The 18,983-nt window shown below is 42.8% G+C and overlaps 1 protein-coding gene and 1 non-coding gene across 2 annotated transcripts; both read right to left on the reverse strand.

Annotated features, from left to right (window-relative positions):
• Positions 1–22: 22 nt before the first annotated feature.
• On the reverse strand, positions 23–15,275 carry TSGA13 (testis specific 13). The gene is made up of 8 exons (XM_047695716.1): positions 15,181–15,275; positions 13,860–14,030; positions 11,296–11,374; positions 9,011–9,082; positions 7,737–7,943; positions 3,233–3,372; positions 2,294–2,421; positions 23–377 (listed from the first exon to the last, which is right to left on the reverse strand). The coding sequence occupies exons 2-8, from the start codon at positions 13,880–13,882 to the stop codon at positions 211–213; spliced, it is 816 nt and encodes a 271-aa protein (XP_047551672.1). The 5' UTR covers positions 13,883–14,030; positions 15,181–15,275; the 3' UTR covers positions 23–210.
• Positions 12,662–12,766, reverse strand: LOC125081508 (U6 spliceosomal RNA). Its single transcript, XR_007121713.1, has one exon. It is a non-coding gene; the product is annotated as a U6 spliceosomal RNA (small nuclear RNA).
• Positions 15,276–18,983: the final 3,708 nt, after the last annotated feature.

Here is an 18,983-nt window from a genome sequence, read left to right on the forward strand (position 1 = left end):
TCCTCCTCCCCCAGCCGGGCAGAGGCGGGGCCGGGGGCTGGGGCCCCTGGGCTGCGTCCGGGCCCCAGCAGCGACAGGTTGGAGCTGGGGGCTGGCCCTGACCCGGAGCGGGCAGAATGCGACTTTATTAGGTTGGCACGCCCTGGGAAGTGACTTCTGCAGTCCCCTTAGTCTCTGGAGACCGAGGCGGGAGGCCCGGAGGGTTTGTTTTCACTTGACGACAGTGGCGTTTTTGATAACCCACTGCTGGGCCCTTCCATTGCGGAACATGCTCCCCCCTGGCACAGTTCTGATGGGTTTCTCTTCCAGGAGCGAAGAAAGGGTTAGTGGTTCCCAAATCATCTTGGAAGTCGGCGGGTCACTCCCTGACTTGGCGACTGCAACAAAGCACAGGGCGCCTTGGTGAATGTGGATTTCCAGAAGATTTAGGACACTCAGTGTGAGGCAGGAAGGAGACCCACTTGGAGAGACCAGGAAACTTTTCTCTTAGCAAGAGGGTAAATTTTGGACCATGGACTACCATGCCCAACCTTCTTTATAGTTCTGGATTCCTTCCCTTCATCAAAACCCTGTTTAAAATACTGCCAGTTTGGAGACTTCCCTGTTTCATCCCACCCCTTTCAAATGATCCCACCTGCAACCATATGAACACTTAGACAACTCAGTAAGGTGTACTCACTGGTACATTCATTCATATTCCTCTTAGCCTTTTCCTAAAATGTAGGTGGTTTTCCGTCCTCCTGTCTGAGCATGTACCTAAGAAACTGTTTCTACCTTTGGCTTCAGGGTCCTCACTTTATCCAGATTCTCTTTCAACCTCTGCCTGTTCTTGGAAGTTTCCAGTCTGGGCTCTTCTTGCTTCCATCCCTCTGCACTTCTTTGATACATTATGTCTTGTAAATACCCCATGAATCTGTTTCCTTATTCCTACTGCTATCACCTTAATTCGGTTCCTATCATCTATCTCTTGGATGGCCTCCTAATCATCCCCCAACCAATTATGGCCCCCATCCAAACCATTCTCTACCTAATTTTTCTTTATTTAGATGCCCGGCAAACTGGGAAGGAGACTGGCTATTGGCAGAAGGAGGGTTGGCTAGCAGTCTCTTTTGCTTGAAGTGGAGACATTGTTTCAACTTCATAGCCCCATTGTCTTTGTTTAGGGAAAGCATCACAAGGGGCCCTTTGGATACGTAAGGGAGTAGGGTACTCACTTTTCTTGGGGGAAACTGTAAAGTCATCAGAGATCTACTAATTGCTATAGACAGAGATATTATAATGTGTTCTATTTAAAAATGTAAATTGGGTAGATCCTTAAAGATTCATGCCCTTGAGAAAGAGAAATTCTAATCTAGATTAGATTCTAGATTCCAGAGAAATTATTTCCCCCAGTATTGACTTAAACCAAACTGCTGATATCCTACATACAGTATCATTTAAGATGTAACTCCAGCTTTACTTAATGTGTTATTAACTATTATGTTCATCATACCTTGCTTATAAAGCTCAAACCTTACCATGGTGGAGAGGTGGAATTTCCCTTGAAGGAAATAAACATCCTTACTTATTATTATAGAACTGGGGGGGGGGGGGGAAACAGTCTTGGAGCTTGATAAGTGTTCAACACTTACAGTTGCCCCATAAATGTTAAATGAAAATGTGTAAGGAGCATTTTCATTGCATTCTCTTCTGTAAAACCTTATCACAAACCCCTTCCATGCTGTGTCTGCCTCGACCCCAAAGGAACTGATGAACCTCAGACTTAACCTTTGGTCCTTCTAGAATAGTTTTCCACAAAGTGTGATGTGCAAAATACAAGGTGGTTTTAGGTGATACATAGATAAATATTTTAAATTTTAATTATTACAAATTCGACTAAATTTATGTCAGGAAAAAACATGTAACTATTATATCATATGATACAGTATTAAGAAAGGAACAACAACAAAAAAAAACCTTTTAAAGAAAAACACCAAGTAACAGGGCAAATAATACACCAATATGGCTAAAACTATCAAAGTGGTAGGCGATGTAGTTTGGGAAACACTAGGCTAGAGCTTTCTTGAAATTTGAGAGTTTAAAAAAAAAATTTTTTTTGAGAGTTTAACGGGGTCCAAAGCCTAGTATCACTCAGGCCTCTTAACAATTCTTGGCATCTATGCTACAAGGAAAAACAGTTTCTAGAACTTCCAAGAGAGAGGTTGATTTGCCCTTATCTCTTGTCCCCAAAAGGTTGTGCCTCCTGCCCACATCTCAGATCTATAAACCTTTGCTTTAAAAGAAAGAATCTTACCATCTTTCCTCATATCTCTTTTACAGACTGAAGAAAAGTTGAGCTGGGGATACATTTGTTTCTGTTTCCTCAAAGCATAGACCTTTAAATACTTCCCTTCGCTCTTGAAATCATGGTCGGTGGAAAACCTTAAGAAAGAAAGCTCATTTAATAGATCCTAGGGCAGGGCGTTAATGGAAGCACTCACTACATTCCAATTCTAGGAGAGAAGAAAGGACAGTCACTAGAGAATGCTCATTGGTATGGAGTGGGAGTATTGCTCAATGGGAGGGATGCTTGTAGAACCCAGCATTGTAAATCTGTGAAGGAACTCCAAAATCTCTTCTTGGTTGCCTGGGTGGCTCAGTCAGTTAAGCATCTGCCTTAGGCTCAGGTCATGATCCCAGGGTCCTGGGATCCAGCGCCATGTTGGGCTCTCTGCTCAGCAGGGAGCCTGCTTCTCCCTCTCCTGCCATTCCCCACCCAACCCCGCTCCTGCTCTCTGGCTCTCTCTGTCAAATAAATAAATAAAATCTTTTTAAAATAAAAATTCAAAATATTTAAAAAGTAAAAATAAAATCTCTTCTCTCCTCCCCAAATTAAATGTGGGTTGCTCCTGTACCTGGTTTCAAATGAAATCTCATAGCATATTGTTCCTAAGCCCCAGCTCTTTACATGCACTGGGGGAAAATACTGTTCTGTTTCCTCTCATAGATCTTTGAGTACTTCTTTTCACTCTTGAAAATCATTCTCAATGAAAAACCTTAGTTTTGCATTACTGTCTCTTTTCATTAGGATATAAATGAGGTTGGGGGTCATGTAGGAAAGCTGTCTTATTATTATGCAGTTCTATATATTTCCTATAATCGAAAAGCTTTCGTTAAATTGTGATGAAAACAGATAGTAAAATGAATAAGGAAACGATAGGGAAGAAAATGAGTACAAGAGCCGGGACTGCACCTAAACCACTGTTCTCGCTTGGATGTAGGATCCTCTGACAGGGTCATAGGAAAGGGTGGTTTCAGCCCAGATCGTAACTTTTTTTCCTGAGACATCAAGGGTAGGCAGAAGTTCTCAGCGGGCTTGTGCCGATGACCTTCCTGCAGCAGAGGAAAGAAGAGTAAGTGACGGAGTAAGCTGAGCCCTTGAGACTGGACTGATTTCCTGGACTCAGCTTTAATTCCTCTAAAATGATGCAAAAAAACCTGCCAGAGAGGGAAGTGGGGACTGAAACCAAAAGAAAAGGAGGCAGTTCCCTGAGTGGGCTACTACCGTAGCCCCCTCTTGTCCACAGAAGATACATTCTAACACTCCCAGGGGATGCCTGAAATCATAAATAGTACCGAGCTCTCCAGACACACTATTTTTTCCTATATGTACATACCTATGATAAAAGTTTAACTTCTAAATTAGGCACAGTAAGAGATTACTAACAATAACCAATAAAATAGAATAATGATATTGTATTAAAAGTTAGGTGAATGTGGTCTCTTTCTCACTCAAAATAATATACTACACTGACCCCTTTCCTTCTTGTGATGATGTGAGATGATAACATGTGCCTACATGATGAGATCCAGGGAGGTGAGTGACATAGGCGTGGTGACAGCGTTAGGCTACTGCTGAAGGAGGAACAGCTGCTTCTGGCCCCGGGTTGACTGTGGATAACTGAAACCACAGAAACTGTAGATAAGAGGTGGGGGTGGAAATTACTGTACCCATTTGTTTTGTTGCCAGATGACACGTCCAAAGCTTGATCAGGGTCTTGAGTCATTGGCTGGACTTGCCCAGTGGCCCTTGGAAGTGAATGGCAGAGGACTTTACCCAGTTTTGAGAAGGATTCAATTAGTGAATCACTTAGGAAACCAAGATTTGGTAATACATTGGGAAAGAAATCCATAGGACTCTACCTTCCTTTCTCAAAGATGACTGCCTCATTCACATTCCATTCTCTGTCTGCAGTGAAAAGGTCATGAAATGGGATGTTTTGTGAGGTAATCATTTCACCATTACTAAAGGTCATAGAATCAAAGACTTTAAGAAAAGATCTTAAAGGTCATCCAGTCTAACCATTCATCTGACCCTCTTCTCCCCTCTACAGTATCACTATCAAGTGGTCAGTCTTCCTGTACCAAAAGACTCAACCCATTTCCTCTTTGCTCAGCTGTTGGCTGCCCACCCCCCATACCTTCTACCGTGTAGCCCAAACAGAACAAATCTAGGGTCTCTTCTGCAGGGTCCTTAAAGAATTTGAAGAGATCCATCACATTCCTCCTAAGCTCCTTCTCTCTTAGGCTCAACATTGCCCTTATTTTGAACTTTTCTTCATGTGATCTGGCTTTCAGCTCCCTCTTCTCCTGATTTTTCCTGTAACTCACTTGAGAAAGCTTCTGTTTAGATTCTTCCTAATGTGTGGCCATCTGAAATGAAAACAACATGCTAGTAACAGCAGGACACATCCCATCACCCCGCTAAAGTCTCTATTCCAATGTCATCACCTCTTCTGAGAGTCTCGTCTAACTACACTATCTAGAATTGCCCCTCACACCCATCGTGCTCCATTCCTTTATCCTGCTTTGTCATGGCACTTAGCACATTCCACAGTATCTGTGTGATTGTTGGCTTGCTTCTGGTCTGTCTGCCTCCCTGGAATTAAAACTTCACTCAGCCAGACTTTGGCATACTCACCCCTACCGCCCATGACAGTGCCCGGCACAGAGTAGGTGCTCAATAAACACTTGCCGAGTCAATGAAAGAATAAATGAATGACCAGACTGATTAAATGACACGCACTGAGCTGCTTCCCCCAGAATTTTAAAACCTCTTTAAAAAAAAAAAAATACTTCCTATTGAACATGTCTTTTAAATTCCGTACTCCTTCTCTTTAAGCTCTTCCAGTTTTGAGGAACTTCTGTCTAAGTTACCTTAACAAATAGAGGTTTTACTCATAGAGCTGATGGGCCAAGGATCTAAGACTTAGCTAACAATCTGGCCACAAAAAGAACAGAATCGTTACCAGAGCTGGACCTCATGGCAGAAAAACAGGAGAAGAAAAGTATTTGGAATCCAGGACGACACTAGCTAAGGACAACCATGGCATGAGTTGGTGTATCTCGTCTCTGCCCCCTATCATTAGCTTGTCTCCTACTTTCGTCCTGTCTGCTTCCTTCTCTCTCTACCATGTTCGCTCCCTGCCTTTATTCTGTATCCTTCTTCTCCCCATAGCTTCCACTTTTTCATTTCTACTTCCCTAGAACTTTATCCTGTCCCTCCTCTACTTTCATGGTCCCAACACACTCCTCTTCCTCCTGGTTTGATTTTTTTTTTTTTTTCTTTAATGGCTTCTCTCTACCTATCCTTTCAGCTTTTCATTCCCACTGCCTTCATCTTCCCCTTTCCCAACTCAGATGCCTGGAAGCAGGAATCTGATCAGTCTGAGGGATTTTTGGTTGTTGATAGGTTGGTGGGCTTTGGTGTTGGTTTGATTGTTGGTCTTGGGGTGGTTGTTTTTTTGTTTTCACTTGGGGATACCACTCTGCACCTTATGAATTGTGCTTTCCTGGATCTGGTGTCCTCCTCAGGTCCCAGCTGGCTGTACAAGGGCATCCTTTTCTTCATGAATGGTGGTAGGGCCATTTCACTTAGAAGGGGCTGTGAGGAAAGCCATCCTTGTGACAGACATGCCGGCTCCATTCTTCAATTTGCCTGCTGGAACTCACCCTTTTCTTATACATGCGCCTGGGCATAGCAAAAGAATGCTTCTTTTGTATATGATCTTAGGCTCGCTAAAGGCTGTCACATTTGTCTAACAAGGGAAAGGGATATTGCAGCATGAATATGAAAGAAGTGTTCTAGATATTGGCCTTCTTCTTGGACTTGTTCCAGAGAGCCTGTGGAATTACCATGGAGTCAGTCCTTGACAATCAGCGCCTTAACTCTGTAGCACAATTTGCCCATGGATATGATCAGGTCCTGCATGTGATCTGGAAGGCTCAGAAAGTGCCAACTGTTGGCAGAAAGTTCTTCTTACTTCGAGCTACACGATAGTCTTATAGTTCCTTTTCTACCTGGAGTAGGACAGTCCTGGACTGGCATGCGTTCCTCTCTCGGTGTACATTACCCACAACCACTGAGAATGCACCACTGAGTTGATGCTCAAAAGACACAAATTCTGAGCCCCAAGACACCATAGGCAATGAATTCATTAACGAACTCACGTTCAGCATGTATCATTGCATATTGGCAATTTACCCTCCATTTGGAGAGGAAGCTTTTACTGCCATTCATCCAGGAACTAAGGAAACACAAACCTCAAATTCACCACATTGTATCACAAGGGTCTGTCTTGGGTAAATTCTGTGATAATTAGCTTCTTTTGTTTGCACCTTCACTTACTTCATTCAATTTCTTCTTGTTGTATTAGGCCTGCTCTCAAGGCTGTCAAGATCTTTTTTTAGATCCTGATTCCTACATATCTTTTAAATTCATTTTCTTCACTTCCTCTGCTATTGATTTAGTTCAATTCTTCAGCGTCTCTCACCTTGACTGTTGTAGTGACATCACAACTGATTTCTGATTTGTATCCCTTCCACAGTGAACACATCTTTCTCTCAACCTCCAAAAACAGTCTTTCTAAAGGGCCAATTTGATTATACCTTTTATGTCCCCCCCTTTACTCTTTCACATTTCCATAAATGCACCTCACTTTCTTGGGTCTTCATGCCTCTGCCTTTTCTTCTGATGGGGATATTCTCCCCGTCTTTTGTCAGGGGGCATCTCCTCTATAAAACCTCCCTGATTACTCCCTTCCGCCCAACAAAGACACAGAGCTCTACTCTACATTAGTGCTATATCTCGCATATTCTATTATCCATATATCATGGTATATTAATAATAACTTTTATATTTCTCATGTATTGATCAGTGTCTCCTACTAGGCTCCAAGTTCCTTCCAGATAGAATATATTCTGAAAGCATCTTTATATTTTAGTTCTTTGTTTAGTTTATGTTTAGCAATTGTTTACTGGATTGAACATGAACTTCTGTAGTGTAGAACAGAGTCCCAAATGTCTGGCTGCCATGATAGTGAATTCTTTGCCCTGTTCCTATCCATTTCTTCTGACACCTGAAAGCAATGTGTGTAAAGCATAACCCTTTACTCATTTCCCATTTAGTTATTTCTGTTCCTTATTGTTCCTTAGTCTTTGGCTAAGGAGGAACCATTTCTAATTAGGACAATGCAATGACATTGCACAATGACACAGCTTGTATAGTTCTGAGTCTTTCCCAGGCTCTTCAGGCGTGTGTGTGTGTGTGTGTGTGTGTGTGTGTGTGTGTGTGTGAAGTACATAGCAAGGAATAAGAAGGAAGAAGCTGGCTCCTGAGTACCATCTTCCATGTTAATTTAACTCCCTTCTTCAAGCTAGCTCCCAGTTCCTGGCGGTCCTTCCCCAGGTGCCATTACCTTGAGCAGAAACTCCTTGGAGAAGTATTTTGGGGCCATGTCCTTTCCTTCCTGGTCAATTGGGCAGGGAAGTGGGTTGTTGGTCATAATCAGTAAGGTCTTATCCTGATCATACTCTGCTACTTTCAACATGAAGCTTCTGATTTTCCCATTTCGAGCCAGGAATTTCTGCACGGCGGTGGGCTTCAAAGGCTCATAGTACTTCGCCTGAGTGACACAGAGGTTTCCAGAGAGACAAAGGGATTAGATCAAGAGAAGATTCACCAATCAATTAGCTAGTCTTCTGCCTCTGTGGGGGAGGGACAGAGGCTGCACATGAGTGGGACAAATCTGCTCTGAAATGTGTTTTACAGAAAATATCTGAAGCTACCCTTCCCTCTCTGCCCTCAGAGCAGCCCCCCACAAATAGTCTAAGGGATGAGGAAATGAATTGGAAAAGTTTCCACATAAAAGGAGCGAGACGATTTAGTTCTTCTGAAAAAGTGTCACATCTGGCTGAACCCAGTGGGGCAAACGGTAAGTTTCCATGTTAAACCTAAATGGTCTTCTCTACAACTCTCTCCGAGGCAAACTGAGAAATTGCCATACACCAAAGCTCCTTCCTTGTTTAGGGAGACCAACACTGCCCCTGTCTGCGTCTTCCCACCCACCAACATTTCTCCACAAGCACAACCTTATAAAGGAAAAGCAGTCACAGAAGATAGCAGGTCATTTAAGATGTGGTGGGAGAAGGGGCTGTCCCACAAAATTTGCTTTTCTGTCTGTAGGGAGGAGGCAGAGGACTGAAGAGGGAAAGAATCAAATACTTCCTGATTAGAAATAGGTTTTCTCAACTTAAAGGTAAATCAGCTGCTGGGCACCTGGGTGGCTCAGTCAGTTGGGTCTCTGACACTTGATTTTGGCTTGGGTCATGATCTCAATGATCTCAGGGTCATGAGATCGAGCCGTGCATCAGGCTCCACGCTAGGTGGGGAGATTGCTTGGGATTCTCTCTCTCCCTTTCCCTCTGCCACTCCACTCCCACCCCACCTCTGCACGTGCATGCTTGTGCAATCTAAAAAAAAAAAAAAATCAGCTGCAGGGACCACCCTCTTCCCAGGTCCTCCCTGGTCCCTCACTGTCACCATATACTCAGCATTACTGCTAGCATAGTGTCCTAAGACAGGTCTGCTTCCCTGTGCCAGGAGACTGTGCAGTCATAGAAGCTGGTGGCACCGTGCCTGGACCTTACTGTTAGGGTTGTTGTGGGGGGCGGTGAATCCTTTTTCACTTACCAAATTTGGATGGACCGTGTAAAGCTGAAGGTTCTTCAGAACAAATTTTGATGGCCCAACGGGATCACAAATCTAGAGACAATAATTGAAACAGCGGTTTCAAGTTGCACAGAGCCTAAACAATACTCACCTGCGTCTAACTAAAAACTGGTCTCTCGTTTGAATTAAGTGAGGAGAACATGTGCTTCAGGATTTGTAACCCGGAATCCTGGAATGTAGGCCACAGCAAGGCGAGCTACGTTCTGAAGCATCCCTGCAGGAAAGCTTGTCCGTGGACGTGTGGACCCACTTTATGGATGTCAGGTAAAGCTGTGAGGGGGGGGAAGTAGGTAAGGGCAGCATCAAAGTTCAGATGGGGACAAACCACTCCAAGGCATCACACCTCTTCCTTCTGCCCTTTCCATTTCTATAGGAAATCAGGTAAAAATCAACACAGAGGACACCCTCTAGGGAGAAAAGCAAGTTATAAAAGGGTAATCACCTCAGGGTTGTAGTGGAAGGGAGCCCCAGGGACCACTGCCTGCCAAGATGGAAGATGGAAGCAGACACACGGAGGAAGGGAGAAACAATGGTGCATTTTGCTTTTTTTTTTATTTCTATAGTATGTGATTCTTCTGGAAATGTTGCCCAAAAATATCTGAATGCCAGAAATATTCCTGTCTACCACTTGGCATTTTTCCGCTGGTGGACATGCTGGTGATTGGCAGACTGGTAGAGTGTCATGTCTTGGTTGTACAGTTGCTGGGCCTCCCGCCTCTCCTTCACTGACCCTGCCTGGCCTCTAGCTCAGCCATAGGTCACCTAGAGATGAGTCAAAGGCATGAGGGCACGAGGAGAGAAAAACTCGGAGTTACTTTGGGCTTAGAATAATCAGAAATCAAAAAAAGAGGAGCGGGCACAATCCTGTATTTGGATTAGCATTTCCAAAGATTGCCATGCCCCCAAGGGGGTGATATGGTAAGAAGGAGTGCAGAGGAAAGGGAACATGTGCTGAAAGGTAAGGAGAGCATGAACGTGAATGGAAAAGAGGGAAGAAATAAGGATGGGACAGAACTGTGCCATGAGGGGAGATGTTATGCTCCTGAAGGAAAATGCCAGGGGCTGGCAATGACCAGGGGCTGTGAGGGGAGAGACCAGGAAGACTATCAGAGCCACTCCATGCATTCCATGAGGAACAATGGGAAGAGATAAATCCAAAGATGCAAAGATTTAATTTTATTACCCTTTTGGAAAACTGAAGTCCCTTTGTTCAAAGCAAAGATACATTATAAACAATCTGCTTCATAGATATATGTATTTAGAATCATACAAGTCTCAGAAAAATTTTGAGAGAACTATGTGAAAGTGTTTCTTTTGTACGGTTTGTGTGTGTGTGTGTTGTTTTTTTGTTTTTGTTTTTTTGTTGTTGTTGTTGTTTTGAGAAAGGAAGGGTGGAGGAGCTCAGGGAGAGGGAGAGAGAGAGAATCTTAAGCAGGCTCCACACACATCATGGAGCCCCACACATGGACCATGAAACAAAAATCGAGAGTCAGACACTTAACTTACTGAGCTACCCAGGTGCCCCGATAGTTTTTTGTTTGTTTGTTTGTTTGTTTGTTTTAATTTTAGGGGAGAGAAAGTCTCTGAGGAAAATGCTTTTACTCTTAAATGTTTCCAAATTAGTCTACAGTGGTTGACCAGACCCACAACAGTGTCCTAAGTGGAATATGTTTTTGGTTTTATGTTGAATTACACTATCCTGGCTGGTAAAATAAAATTGGCCTGGAAAATTCACTTGCATATGAAGAAATCTTGGGAAGCAACTGAGCTACCCAATGGGGCTTTGCAGCAAGAGGTGGCCATAAAGTCTAATCAAGTTGGGTTTCTTTTTTTTTTTTTTAAGATTTTTTTATTTATTTGATGGACAGAAATCACAAGTAGGCAGAGAGGCAGGCAGAGAGAGAGTGGGAAGCAGGCTCCCCACTGAGCAGAGAGCCCGATGTGAGGCTCGATCCCAGGACTCTGGGATCACAACCTGAGATGAAGGCAGAGGCTTTAACCCACTGAGCCACCCAGGCGCCCTGCCAAGTTGGGTTTCTAAGATAGGATTATGGTCCCTGGCTTCTAGCCCTGATTTGTTGCTGATATGTCCCTGTCTCTTTTCTAAATCTCTCTTTCCCTTTCATAAAATCAGGATAAATTAACCTTGCTCTCTATATAAATATTAACCCCTTTTTGCTTTTCAACAGGAAGTTTTGTGAACCCAACTTATAAAGTACTCTCTTCCCTCTAATGCTCTTTCTTACCTCATCATTATCAACCACTGTTGCTTTCTCAAGTTTAACGGAGATGGTTCTTGGAAGGCTTGATTTGCTTTGTTGAAACCTGAAAAAGAAGCAGAATATCCGATTGTGTTTTCTTACTCTGAGGCCTGGTCTTTGGCCCATTCTCAATCTCCGTTGACAGAGTTTGGGAGCCTGACTTAGAAGAGCCCAATTTGTAGATTCAAATTAAAACCACATTGAGATACCACCTTACACCAGTTAGAATGGCCCAAATTAGCAAGACAGGAAACAACATGTGTTGGAGAGGATGTGGAGAAAGGGAAACCCTCTTACACTGTTGGTGGGAAGGCAAGCTGGTGCAGCCACTTTGGAGAACAGTGTGGAGATTCCTCAAGAAATTAAAAATAGAGCTTCCCTATGACCCTGCAATTGCACTACTGGATATTTATCCCAAAGATACAGATGTAGTGAAAAGAAAGGCCATCTGTACCCCTATGTTTATAGCAGAATGGCCACGGTCGCCAAACTGTGGAAAGAACCAAGATGCCCTTCAACAAATGAATGGATAAGGAAGATGTGGTCCATATACACTATGGAGTATTATGCCTCCATCAGAAAGGATGAATACCCAACTTTTGTAGCAACATGGACAGGACTGGAAGAGATTATGCTGAGTGAAATAAGTCAAGCAGAGAGAGTCAATTATCATATGGTTTCACTTATTTGTGGAGCATAACAAATAACATGGAGGACATGGGGAGATGGAGAGGAGAAGGGAGTTGAGGGAAATTGGAAGGGGAGGTGAACCATGAGAGACTATGGACTCTGAAAAACAACCTGAGGGTTTTGAAGGGGCAGGGGTGGGAGGTTGGGGGAACCAGGTGGTGGGTATTAGGGAGGGCACGTATTGCATGGAGCACTGGGTGTGGTGCAAAAACAATGAATACTGTTACGCTGAAAAGAAATAAAAAATAAAAATTAAAAAAAAAAAGAGCCCAATTTGGGTGATCACTAATTGAATATGTATGTATAGTAAAGAATAGGATTTTTTATCCAGCCTGCATGCTGGGAGAAAACAAAACTTCAGTTTGAAGAATTAAGCAAGTGGGACCTCTTGGAGACATGATGATACCTGGGTAAGTTGAATTCTTCTAAAGTAGTGATTTTAGATAACTTAAGGAAGTGCTCTGGGTGAACTTCTTAAGGACACTCTTTTGGGCAACTAGAACTTCCTAATACACTTAAAGACCACCTACTATTTTGAATGCCTACCCGCCTACTCTTCTCTGGAGGGAAATGACTGTACCTTTGCCAGTAACTGATTCCATGAGAAGGGATATTATTAGTGGGAGTTCACAACCAAATTTCCAATTCCTTTTTTTTTTTTTTTAATATGGAACACTTCATAAATTTTCATGCCATACTTATGCAGGGGCCATGCTAATCTTCTCTGTATTTCCATTTTTAGTATATGTGCTGAAGACATGAGCACAAATTTCCAATTCTTAATGACCATGCTTAGATTACTAGCTCCCATCCTGTACCTAACCATATCTAGGTTTCTCTATCTAGGACTAAGGTGGTAAAAATCATCCATGACAAAATATCCTCACACTCTGTTCTTTCTCTTACTTTCTGATCCCCTACCCAGATACCAATTCCTTTTGGAGAAAAGAGGGACACAGATATTGCAATATTTAGTAAGAAACTATTTTAGATCCCTCACTAATTCTACTAAACCCATTTAGTGCCTAAACATAGTGAAAGATGCTCATCAGTAAGATTGGGTTAATGATTAAAATAAATGGCCTGTTTCCTCCTTGGAGATAGTTCCTATTTGGGTCTTAAACTAGCTTATATTAAGTAGGAGCTTGGGACAACCTGAAGTACACCTCGCTCCTCTAAAAAATGAGGGTAGCAGTGCAAGGACCAAACTAAGAAAAGTAGAAATGGCCAAGCTATGTATGTAGTTGGCAGGTCAACTGCTGTAGGATGGTACAAATCATCCCAAATCCAGTATCAAGTCCCATCCAAGCATGGATCACTTCCATCTGTTGCAGCCTACCAACTTCATCACTAACGCAGGCCAGAGGTCTTAAAAATAGTCTCAAGGGGAGCAGGTGACACATTGTGAATAGACCAAAATAAATTCATCCCCACTTAACTTCTTAAAGTTGGTACCCTTTTGATGTGTCCTACTACCTTAAGCAATCTCATAATAATACACTATAATCTTTATCATAGCACTTCTCAAAATGCTTCTTTATTATTTCAAAGGCAACACAGGATCCCAGATGCTCTTTTATAAGGCCAATTTAAGGCTCTAATAGAGCCATGGGAAGAACTGTTCCTTTAATCCAGCAGCATCAAGGACAGTCTGGCGCTTTCCTTTTGCTAATGCTACTTTAGTTGCTGCATGAAACACAGACCAAGATCTGGGTTTTGACCTGAGAGCAGTTGGTCAATTAGAACATTTTTAATGAGAGTCTACTCTGGAACTAGACCTGTTCAAAGATATCTGGACTACAAGTCACGTTTGTATAAAACGGTATTTATAACTTAGTGAGGTAAACAAAACTACCCACTTGGCGTATCTCTTTTGGTCCATTGCTTTTCACCACTCAGTGGGCCAGTCCGAGGCAAGTATATACCCAGAGACCAAATTCAGTGCCTCCAAAGAGTCCACGTTCTGCAGGAGTTCAATTCAATCCATTCCTTCCTTCGGACACATCATGTGCCCAGCCCCGTTCTTGATCCTGAGTGGGAAACGAGAGAAGACTGGTAGGTGCTGTTGTGAATGCAGAAAATGCACAAGACATGATGACCTTTGTCCCCAAGAACTTGGGTGGTAAATCGTGGGGTGGGAGGAGTGGGGATGGGGAGAGGAAGTGAACTCTAAATGTGAAATAAGAATAACAAATGCATGCTAATATATTAGGTAAGTCATTTTGTCTCCTGGGGCCTTGATTTCCTCATCTGTAAAAATGGAGAGAGCTAACCAAATGATTTAAAGATAATATTCTAACTCCTTTAGACAGAAGTAAAATTTCCCTACATTAAGACCTGAAATAAAATTGACTCACTGGTCAATCGTGGGAGCAAATTGGAGAACAATGATGCTTTCGTTTATCTCCCCTTTCAATACAACCGTGCTCCCATATGTCAGGTCTGGAAAGCTAGGGAAAGTGTGTGTATATGTTGGTATGGGGAGAGGGTGGCAGGGAATTGCTACATTTTTTTTTATACAGAAAATTTAAAATGGAAGCTAAAAGTTGATGATGTGCAAGCCACCTTTTAGAGAAAAAAGGTCAGTGAGGCTTGGAGGGACATTTCCTAAAGGATGTGTGGAGCTTGAGCTATGGGCCTATGAGAAGGTGTGTGAAGTCACTTACCTGATAGGTGTTTGTCATTGCTGTTCAAAGTAGCAAGACATAAAAGTGGATATAGGTGGGATGGGATCAAATTATGGAGGTCTTGGCAATTAAGTAGAACTTTGATAGGCCTATCAGCCCAAGCCACTATAAAGCCCATGGATTTGGAGGAAAGACTGTGTTCATGTTCACAGTGTCAATAAGTGATTAAGGTTTATATCTAGTTTAATTGTCTAGACAGAAACCCTAAAGACAGTTGTCTAGAGTTTATGACTAGACTGAGATCAACCTCTGAAAGTTCCCTCAAGGGGAATAGACTAATAAGCTTTTCACCCTTTTCTCACCTTTAGCTTACTGGAAGTGAGTCCAATTCATGCGTATATTGAAACTACAATAAATAGAAGCCATCTATTTATGGCTTCTGGGAGGTACAAATCTTGGGCTACTCTTCTGTAACCCAGGGTGGAAAAAACAAAATCACACAAACGCAAAAACCACATCTGAAACAGAGAGGGAAAGATCTGGTGTACAATACCTTGAAGGACATCAGGAAACCCTATTATTGAGGAAAGGGAGATTCCTCGGCACTGAAACTTTCCATTTTGAAAGTGTCTTATTCTTTTCTTGATTCTGGAGTAGACACAGAATCTGTGATGAGTCGGCAATCTAGAATGCTGAGGTGTTCTGTGTTGGAGGCAGCACAAAGACATGCTTAAACAAGATCTGCTCCCATCTGTTCCAATTTGTTTTTCTAACCTATGACTTCCCTATACACACCCTGACCTTGTCACCATATTTTAATCAACCTCTACTTTAGCCAGTGTTTTTACCCTATTCCTCAAATACAGCAAACTTTCTCTCTTATTCCCCATACTTATAAGGCTCTCTCCACCTCTTCATTTGAATCCTCTTCTTTCTTTATGTTACTACTGAAGTCTGTCCTCTTCAGAGAAGACTTCCCAGATCAATCCAATCCCAAATTCTAGCCTGCGGGAGGGCGTGCGTGCGTGCGTGTGTGTGTACAATTCTATAGTTCTACCTGTATTTTTCTTCTGTGCAGATACTGTTTGCCTCCTAGGCAGTAAACATCTTGAAAGTGATATGTGAATTTTACATGCATTTGCTCCCCCCCTCACCACAGTGCTTTGTGTATTAGGATTCAAAAATCAGTATTTGTTTATTTCAGTATATTTCCTGACTGTTTATGATGTGTTAAACACCATCTGAGGCAATGGGATCCAAACACAGATCGGGCATAATCCTTGACTTCAAGGACCTCACAATTTAGCCAGGAAGAGAGACAAAAAAAAGAGTTCAATGCAACAGATTACAATGCCCAGATCAGAGATCAGTTTGGGATGCTGTCAGATCAAAGAGGAAGAACACTAAACCCTGGGACATTTGGGACTAACAGCTAAACTGAGCCTAGAAAGCTGAGTACAAGTGAAACACGTGAAGAGAAGAGAAAAATGGGCATTTGAGAAACAGGCAGCAAATAAGCAAAAACATAACAGAACAAAGCATGGTTTATGTAGGGGAACTGCAAATAGCTTATGCCTAGAACATAAGATTTAATAAAAAGGGAGAAAAGAGATGAAACTGGGGAGGAAGCCAGGGTCCAAATCCTGGAGTGTAGTCCCTGACAGAAACACACAGGTTCTTCTATGAGTAATAAAGGTCTATTGAGGGATTTTAAGTCAGGAGATATATTAAACAATATATATTTTAGAAATATGAAAATAGTGACAAAGATGCCTGGGTGGCTCAGTGGGTTAAGCCTCTGCCTTGGGCTCAGGTCATGATCCCAGGGTCCTGGGATTGAGCCCCACATCAGGCTCTCTGCTCAGCAGGGAGCCTGCTTCCTCCTCTCTCTCTGCCTGCCTCTCTGCCTACTTGTGATCTCTCTGTCAAATAAATTTTAAAAATATCAAAAAAAAAAAGAAAGAAAATGATGACAGTACGAATTATAGATTAGAAAGACAAAGAGGCCTTTGAGAAGCCTATGGTACTAAGGAAGGAATGAGAAAATGTAAGAGTCAGTTTGTGCTACCCACCTCTGTCTCCTCGCCCTGGATGACCTATTCAAAGATGGCCAACCAGATTCTCTCCACTAGGAATCTGAGAGTTTGATAAAGACACAGAGAGATGGGAGTGCCTCGCTGGCTCATTTGGTTAAGTGGCTGACTTCTACTCGGGTCATGATCTCAGGTCACTGGGTTCCCTGCTCAGCAGAGAGCCTGCTTCTCCCCCTGCTTGTGCTGTCTCTCTCTTTCCAAATAAATAAAATAAGTAAATAAAAAATAAATAAAATTTATTTAATAAATTTAATAAATTTATTTAATAAACTTAAATTTAATAAATTTATTTAATAGACTAAATTGTGGAGGCCGAAAAAAATTAAGGCCATCCCACCTCAGGTTTAGCCTTAGCATAAGTACAGCCATCTTAGCTCTAGCAGCCATCTCAGACCCCTGTGCCCAGGGGCTGAACTTTCCCCTACTTTACTTTAGTTCTAAGGACCCCCACCCTGCTTTGATTCCAGAGACCCCCACTCTGCTTTAGTAACAGGAAGCCCCACCCTGCTTTGGTTCCAGAGACCCCCCACCCTGCTTTAGTAACAGAAACCCATAAATACTCCTGCCTTAACTAAGCTCAGGGTCCAGGTCCCTACTCCGCTGTGTCTCGGGTATACTTGGGCCCAAGCTTAAGCTTGTCAAATAAACCCTCGTGTGATTGCATTGGTGTTGGTTCCTTGGTGGTCTCTCGGACACGAAAACTCAGGTACAACATAAATAAATAAAATCTTTTTAAAAAAGACACACAGAGAGTTGAAGGATGATTGTAGCTGAGTTGTCTCAGGCAGCCTCCCTTGCAGAAGGGCTAAGCTCCACCAACTGAGATCCCTCAAGCTGCTGCAGATCCAGTCCTCCCTGAAGCATAGGTATTCAGTTTTCCCTTCAGTTCTGTGAGCTTTCCCAATAGCTTTTCAAATATCCTCACCCCACCCTTTTTCTTCTGAAATTAGTCAGAGTCCATTTCTGTTGTTTACAACAAAAACAACCACCTAAGCTGATGATGGCTCTAAAGCCAGCTAGCAGCCTGGGACATCTGAAAGATTTAGGAAGATAGAATAATAGGATAATCATCCAATTGTTAACCAATTGGATCCACAGGCTGATGGATATAGTCACAGTTTTAACCTGAATCCTGGAGTGAATGGAGGTGCAATGTACTAAATTAGGAAATGAGGGAGGTAGAGTGGGCTTGGGGGGATAAATGATGAGTTTTGGGTTGGGTTAGTTGGATATGAGGTACAGGTAGGGATTTTGTCTAATCAATAGTTTAAAATATGGGTCTAGAGCTCAAGAGAGAGGTTTGGGATAGAGTGCCCCATTTGGGAGACAGCCTCAAGTTCATGTGCTAGTGGAAACCATGGGAGTAGGTGGGATCAAGCAGGAGAAATGATGAGCTGAAGACACCAAGATACAGGACAGAGTCCCGGGTGACACATTCACCAACAGAAGAGCATCCTGAGTAGAGGTACAGAGAACACTGAAAAAGAGTGGCCAGAGGTTGGAGGAGAACCAGGAAAAGATAGCCATGGAAATCTTGGAAAGAGACGATACCATGAAAAAGGGAGAACCTCTACCTTACCCCAGATCTGAACTGCAGCTTTTGAAGGTACAAGAAAGGATTTTTAAAACTCACTGAAATGGCTAAAGCTTAGTAAATAGTACAGCACCACTGATTGTAAGGCAGATAAGTCTAGATTGAAAGAGACTACTAAGCTGGAGTTCATGGCAGAGCCAGGATTTGCTGGAACAGAGACTGAGAGGAGACAATGTGAACTTATCACACATTCTCCACTGATTGTCTTCTTTTTCAGGCATAGGCATTAGCTCAACCAAAACTCAAGTTGATGGTCCCTTTTTACATAACCTAAGAGTGGGTCCCTCATACCTCCACCTCTACAACTTTTCACAGCCAGACAGAGACCTCACAGACAGGGTAACAGCTGGGTGGTGAGGACGGGGTGCTGGGGTGACACAGTGCATTCTGAAAGATATGACCTTAGGAGCAAGAGCAGTGAATGAGGACACCAGGCAGGAAGAACTCTTTGCAGAACCACTATCCTCCTGTCCTCCTATTTTGAACTGGTAATAAAATAGAAATATTGGGGTGCCTGGGTGGCTCAGTGGGTTAAAGCCTCTGCCTTCGGCTCAGGTCATGATCCCAGGGTCCTGGGATCGATCCCCACATTGGGCTCTCTGCTCAGCGGGGAGCCTGCTTCCCCCTCTCTCTCTGCCTGCCTCTCTGTCTACTTGTGATCTCTGTTTG

This window comes from Lutra lutra, chromosome 11 (assembly GCF_902655055.1).
Source record: "Lutra lutra chromosome 11, mLutLut1.2, whole genome shotgun sequence".
Lineage (NCBI taxonomy): Eukaryota > Metazoa > Chordata > Mammalia > Carnivora > Mustelidae > Lutra > Lutra lutra.

Excerpts from the sequence above, each read along its gene's own strand:
- TSGA13 (XM_047695716.1), bottom strand. The coding sequence starts at position 13,882 with ATGGACCAAAAGAGATACGCCAA. Across the intron at positions 11,375-13,859 it reads GACCAAAAGAGATACGCCAA|GTTTCAACAAAGCAAATCAA; the intron begins GTGGGTAGTTTT and ends CTTCTTTTTCAG. Across the intron at positions 2,422-3,232 it reads AAGCGAGAACAGTGGTTTAG|GTTTTCCACCGACCATGATT; the intron begins GTGCAGTCCCGG and ends TTCTTTCTTAAG.